The 7,401-nt window shown below is 33.0% G+C and overlaps 1 protein-coding gene across 1 annotated transcript; it reads left to right on the forward strand.

Annotated features, from left to right (window-relative positions):
* Positions 1-4,032: 4,032 nt before the first annotated feature.
* LOC111371339 (ubiquitin-conjugating enzyme E2 32-like) lies at positions 4,033-7,156 on the forward strand. Its single transcript, XM_022993262.1, has 5 exons — positions 4,033-4,253; positions 5,330-5,461; positions 5,624-5,708; positions 6,319-6,482; positions 6,555-7,156. The coding sequence occupies exons 1-5, from the start codon at positions 4,143-4,145 to the stop codon at positions 6,966-6,968; spliced, it is 906 nt and encodes a 301-aa protein (XP_022849030.1). The 5' UTR covers positions 4,033-4,142; the 3' UTR covers positions 6,969-7,156.
* Positions 7,157-7,401: the final 245 nt, after the last annotated feature.

Genomic DNA, 7,401 nt, shown 5'->3' on the forward strand with positions numbered 1-7,401 from the left:
TTAAGGGATTATTTATTAAGATTTTTCTTCTTGTACATTTGATTTAAAGATAACCCCGACTACATCAAATGATAAATTTTTTTTGATATTATTTAAAATTTTAGATGATGTGGTTCAATAATAACTAAAAATCCCCTCGTTGATAGTGTTTACTTTCCAACGTTTCTTACAATGATTTGACGACATTTATTTCGCGAACAAGATGTACGATGTATCCAATTTCTTGCTGGAGGACAACAGGCAGACTGATACCAATATTAAAAATCTTCTCTGAAATTGACATGGAAATATCTTATTTGTCTGCTTGCATTGCTTATAGGAAGAAACTAGGAAATAAGACACGAAAAATGAGTAATGACAAGTGAAAATTTTATAACCGGGCAATACGAGAATTTGATTTAAAGATTTTTATTTGTTATTATCTGAGTACGTGTTTGGTACTAGTTGTTGAACACGATTACACACAATAATGACTTTTGTTTTTTTTAAGTTCATTGGGCGCCTCATAGTTTTGAAGAACACGTAAGCTTGAACAAAATTTACTTATTTCAAAACTTACGTATTTTATTTACTTGTAAGTAATGCTATCGATCTAAGTCAAACATGATCCGACATTAATGGTGTGTTTGATAGGTAGGAAATTCCATGAAAAATGGAATTGCAATTCCATCTTTTCATTTTTTTGTTGTTTGATTGTCAAAAATTTTCTTGGAATTTATTTTCCACCTTTTGATGCAACATAGATATTTTCCTTCTTTTTGAGGAATTTTCCTAGATTACTGTAGCAATTTTTTTTCATTTATTTTTTTATTTTTTGACAATGGAAACAAATTCTAAGAATAATTGTAAAAAAATATTTTTCTTTAATTGACAATTTTCATGTAAAACAAAGCCAAACGAATATCAAAAGATAGATGATTTTCTTGAAATTTTTTTTTTTTTGGATTGGCAATGGAAACTAATTTCATCCACAATACCAGTAAAATCTATCCCTTTACTTGATAATTTTCATGTAAAATAAAGTCAAACGAATACCAAAAAATACTTTTATTTTAACATTTTTCACTTGAAAAATTATACCAATCAAACACAATAATTTACAATTCTTAGAAAAATAATTTATAGGCAATTTAATTCCCTGGATTCTTTTTCAATTTAATTTAATTCCATTTTTGCAATCAAACGAATCCTAATATTTGAAAAGCAAGAATGAAAGTTTCTTGTTAATGCGTCAATCTGCACTTGTTGATTCAACTGAATGTTAAGGACTTGTTGAAATCAAATTCTCATTAATTCTAAGCGAATATCGATAATTGACTTGATCAACAAAGTCGTTGATTTAAACTTGAATATCGAGATTGGATCAAAAGAATTTGGAAAACTCAAATTCCAATCTTTAATCAATAACAACTAATGGACATCGTTGTCTTGTTTTGTAACGAAGACAATGGTGAATGAAGGAGAACCATTTGATGGACAATTTTATGCTCGTACTTTATCACTTTTGTCAATATTGTCCTTTGTCCTCGGGTTAAAGATAATTCACCGTCGAATCTATTTCGTATCATGAACTGAAATCTCGTAATAACGGCAAAGTTGATGTATTATCTACCCTTTTTTTTTTAAGAAAGAAACTGGAGAGAGAACCAAAAGAACAACCCAATAATAAATGGACACATCTCTAGATATTTCCTCCACTGACGCGTCCCCCATCTTACGTTAAAGGTTGCAAAGCTTTGATAGTAGTTTAATTAGTCACTTTATTTATTTATTATTCCAAACTCATCACTCAATTTTCAATTTCAATTTCAATTTGCCACCTGTAATGGTTCGTTCACAAAACTTAACTTTCTTTCCCCATGCCAAAAAGATTTTCTTACTCAGAGAATATAATATCAATAAAATCATTAATTGTTCAATTTTACAATAATCACTTATTTCAAATAATAAAAATCATATTCAATGAAATTCATTAGCTTGACTATTATGTTGAAAGAACAAATTTATTTTTAATACAAAGGATGAAAATATAGTACGACAGAATCGAGAGTCCTCCCCATTTATCGCCCTATTTACTTTAAATTAAAAATTAAAATTTCGTGATGGGGATCTTGCCTTGTTATCCATTGGGTCAGGAATGGAGTACTTTTTTATCCCTATTTATTTCCAACTAACATAGCAAAATAATGATAATAAAAAGGGTAATTGGCGCAAAACGTCCCTACCTTTCAACTTCATTGTGTAAAACGTCCTCACCTTTTATTTTTTGACATTTTTGACCTCAAATCAACCTTTCGTTGCGATGAAGGTCCTTCCGTCCAATTGCCACCCATTTTGCCGTTAATTAAAGAGAGAGACTCAATTTCTTGCTGGTCAACAGGGGTAAAATCGTCCTCACCCAACTGAACCCTTCTTCTCGCCTTCTACGTAGTCCACATAGTAACAGTAGCTGAAAAATGGGTGTGAAAATACTTTAAATTATTATATTAAATGAAGGAAAAAACTGTCGTGAAGAACATATATGGTGAAATCCAACCACCAGGTCTACCATTGCTGCTCTAATGTTGGGTTTCTAGAAAAATGTAGCAAGACATGTATTGAATGGGTGGTCAATTTATAGAGACAACTACTAGGTTTTCATTTCTAGTTTATGCTTATTGTGACCATGGGGTAAATGGCGAAGATCAAGTGGAAATGGGTGCTGTGTATTTATCATTTCAGTGATACTGGCTCATTTTGGCTTATTGGTAAAGATGACTGATCTTGTTCACTTTTTTTTGGGAATCTAATGAACATTGCGTTAATAATCCCTACGTAGTTATAATTTTTCTTAAGACATCCCTACCTATAAAAAGTATTGGCGATTGACGTCCCTACCTTTTAGAAAAATTTGCGAATAACGTCCCTACCTTTTAGAAAAATTTGCAAATAACGTCCCTATCTTTTTAAAAAATTTTGGTGAGAGCGTAACCTGTTTTCTTCCATATACCACCTGTTGATGCACACCAACTCAAAAGTCCCCAAATATACAATTCTATCACAGAATTTGAGCACAATTCATCCACCAATTGACCGAAAACTGAAACAAAAATAACCACTACCTGTTGAAGCTAAGATAAACGAAAACTGAAGCAAAAATAGATACATTTCATTTCAAATGTGCAAAATATTCACTCTGCAGCCAACATAAGTTCTGAACATCAAAAATAGGTTCCTAAACACCAAACACAGGTTCCTAAAGTGCTATATTGTATCCACTACCTGATGACAATTTGTGCATTGAACAACAAAAACAAAAGCCAAAAAATTAATAGAACTTGGTAGAGAGTTTTCATCCTAACAAGGTGCTGGAAGTGGGTTGATCATTGCCGGGATTTCTCAGAAATGGAAGAAACATGTTGTTCCTTGAAGCCCTGTGTAACAATAATAAACTTTATCAGAATCCTACACATAATACACTCAATCATGCAAAGCACCAAAATGTGAAATGGAAAACGAAAATACCGACAAATAATGATTCTTACCATCGCGTCGCTTGTTGGAAAAACTCTCAACGTAGGTTTCCACTACGCCGACTGCTGATATGCGCCCATACGAGAGGAGAATGGAGGAAAAATTGTAGAAATGGAAGATAATTGGAAATTTTTGAAGAACTAAAAGGGAATGGAATGGGAACTGCCTCTTGTTGTTCGAAGAAAAAGATGAAAATGAAGGGTTCAGTTGGGTGGGGACGATTTTACCCCTGTTGACCAGCAAGAAATTGAGTCTCTCTCTTTAATTAACGGCAAAATGGATGGCAATTGGACGGAAGGACCTTCATCGCAACGAGAGGTTGATTTGAGAGCAAAAATGTCAAAAAATGAAAGGTGAGGACGTTTTACACAATGAAGTTGAAAGGTAAGAACGTTTTGCGCCAATTACCCATAATAAAAATCCTCGTAACAAAACATGTTTCAAGCGTGGGGACTAAAATAAAATTTCACTAAACATTAGGTGACTTCCATTGTTATTTACGCTTTTCAACTATATCACCAAAAACACGCGCACTCTCTCCCACCTCTCGAAATTTTCTACTATAAAATTTATCCAAAATTTTCATTTATTCTTCATTGAAAATAATCGGTTGAATTGGATCTAAAAAAATGGCGGAGGACAAGTACAATCTGAAAAACCCTGCGGTGAAGAGGATTTTGCAGGAGGTCAAAGAGATGCATTCCAATCCTTCCGATGATTTCATGAGCCTACCTCTCGAGGTTTATTTTTAGAATTAATTTTACTTGGTTTATATTACAATTGTATTTAGCTATTATCTGTTATGGATTTTTTATGAGGGATTTATTTTGAAATATGATTTCGGTTTCATTGCTTAAACTGTCTAATTATGGATTTTTCAAATAAATAATTCAGCTAATTGTCTATTATGGAAAATATTTTCTGATATTTTTTCTTTTAAATAGTTCCATTTTCCATTTCCTAAAATTCCTGCTTAACTGTTTTCGCAATTTTATTCAGCTAATTTGAACTATGATTTCGATTTCGAGATATAAAGGAATCCCTGAAATGACATTGGAAACATTTATTGTCATCTATTATTGTTCATCTGGTTTTATTGATCATCTTGACCATAGATGCGAATTTGCGACTCTCTCTCTCTCTCTCTCTCTCTCCCTCTTAACTATTAAGTATTTTGGGGTGAAAAGGTAACGGGATTTGGAACTACATATTTTGTTTTTACCTAATTTTGAAATTATTTTGTATTGATCATCTTGACCATAGATGCGAATTTGCGACGTTTTTTTTTTTTTTTTTCTTTTTTAACTATTAAGTATTTTGGGGTGAAAAGGTAACGGGATTTGGAACTACATATTTTGTTTTTACCTAATTTTGAAATTATTTTGTATTGATCATCTTGACCATAGATGCGAATTTGCGACGTTTTTTTTTTCTTTTTTAACTATTAAGTATTTTGGGGTGAAAAGGTAACGGAATTTGGAACTACATATTTTGTTTTTACCTAATTTTTAAATTATTTTGATTTGAGTATCATGTATAGTTTTTATTAATCCATATGATTTTCAAGGAATCAATTTTTTTTATAGTGTTTTCTATTGTAATCTATGGAAATGTAAAACCATATAGAAGATTCATTCATTTCTAATTGATTTTGCCGTTGCTTCATGTCTAAATTTTAAATGAAACGCATTGCCCCCTTTTTTTTTTTTTTTTGGGAAACAAGTGATTTTTCACTGAATTGGCTCTTCTTTTTCTGGATATTGTGTTATGACTTCCAAGAAGCAGTTTGAACTCAGGCCCCAAAAATTGTTTTCAGGAAAATATATTCGAATGGCAATTTGCTATTAGGGGACCCCAAGATACGGAATTTGAGGGAGGAATATACCACGGAAGGATCCAGTTGCCCGCTGAATATCCTTTCAAGCCTCCTTCATTTATGCTGTTGACGGTAACTCTCCATTTCTCCTCTATTAGCTCACTGTTTGAGGTGCTTGGAATTTCAATGGGGATGTGTAGTAAAACAGTATTGTTTACTCCTTTTAAGATTTACCGTTGGAATTTTAATTGTATTGACAGAGATTTGCTAATCTAATTTGGATTCCTCTTACAGCCAAATGGTCGATTTGAAACTCAAACCAAGATATGCTTGAGCATTTCAAATCATCATCCTGAGCACTGGCAACCATCCTGGAGTGGTGAATTTTCTTCTTAAGCTATTTCCATCTTCCCAGTGATTCTAGCTCATTATGAAATAACATTATCTATTTTATTATATCTTTTGTATGATATTTCATATGCATTGACTGCATCTTCGTAGCTCCTAAGAGCAGTTATACTAATGTTAAGAAGAGAATTGCAATATAAATTAGTATTCAATATCGGATGAAGTCTACTTTGGATATATTGTGCCTTTTTGCATATACAACACTTTCAAACACGTCATCTGACTGAATAGATTTAGAGTCTTTTCATGAGTATGTAAAATTTTTCAAGCAATTTGTCAAGAGACTACATTGATTCTCACAGTATTGAGTACTATATTGCTATTTCTACATAAAACTTTAGCATGCTAAGTTACTTGATTTCTAGAGAGAGATGTATAGGTGATCTGTAATTTTACAAGAATAAGGGAGGGAGGGAGAAATTAAGATACGAACGTCTTTAATATCATATACTAGAATGGGGCGTATGTTTTGCCATAATCTTTGCTAATAACCAATAATTTCACAAAAATACCCCTATTTTTTATTTTTTGCATGATTAATAATTTATAATGACACCTGTCAATATGGATGATCTTAACAGTTCGGACTGCTTTAGTAGCACTGATTGCATTTCTGCCCACCAACCCAAATGGTGCACTGGGATCCTTAGACTATCCAAAGGAAGAAAGGCGATCGTTAGCAATTAAATCTCGTGAAGCTGGCCCAAAGTTTGGTTCTTCTGAACGCCAAAGGCTTATTGATGAGGTTTGTCATGTCCTGCTTTTCCTGAATCTATACATAATATGCGAGCTCAATACTAATTAATTGTTTGTACAGATTCACGAATATATGCTAAGCAGGGCACCTGGAGTTCCTCAAGAAAACACTACAAAGGTTTCTGAAGTTCCAAATGATAACAAAGAGTGTGGAAGTCAGGGGAGTGCTCGAAGCTCTTCTCCTGAGATCGTTGAGGAAGTGCTTCCAAATCCGGCCGTAGATGATGGTACTGTTGGAGAACTAAACGAAACATCTTCAAATGGAAATGCTGTTCAGACATCAGAACCTGTTTCTGTCATGTACGCTACTGAGCAGCAGCTGGTGCATAAGCCAGAAGCCGGACATTCCAAGAGGGCTGATGACCGCTTCTTCACATATGCAGCTGTTGGACTTACCATGGCCATCATCGTTCTTCTTTTGAAGAAGTTTATGAAAGCTAATGGTTATGGCACTTTCTTCATGGATGAGTCTTAAACAATGGTAAATAGGATTTGAATATGTATAAATGTAATAGCTGTACGAGTGGGAGGGGTATATACTCCAAATTGCGGAGCAAATGCAAAATTCTGTAATTGGATCAATTACTCGAGTTATTTCGGCTTGAATCTTATTTCATTGTAATATCAAATATGGACACGTATATATAACTTTTTCTATTTTTCCGACTTAGAGTGTATGCTACAAAACCATGTAAAGATCGTAAAAACACTTCTCCTCATGGTAAGCAGACTGGATTGAATTCCCTATTTTAGCTTTTTAATAAACGGTTAAAAAAACAATTGTTACAGTGCTTATTCCCTACAAGCTTCTTGATGTTCTCCCACTAATGAGAACATTTAAAAATTATATTCACAAACTAAAAGAAAAAAAAACAAATTTAGACAACATTCTGCAATTACATGAAGTG

This window comes from Olea europaea, chromosome 22 (genome assembly GCF_002742605.1).
Source record: "Olea europaea var. sylvestris chromosome 22, O_europaea_v1, whole genome shotgun sequence".
NCBI classification, from domain to species: domain Eukaryota; kingdom Viridiplantae; phylum Streptophyta; class Magnoliopsida; order Lamiales; family Oleaceae; genus Olea; species Olea europaea.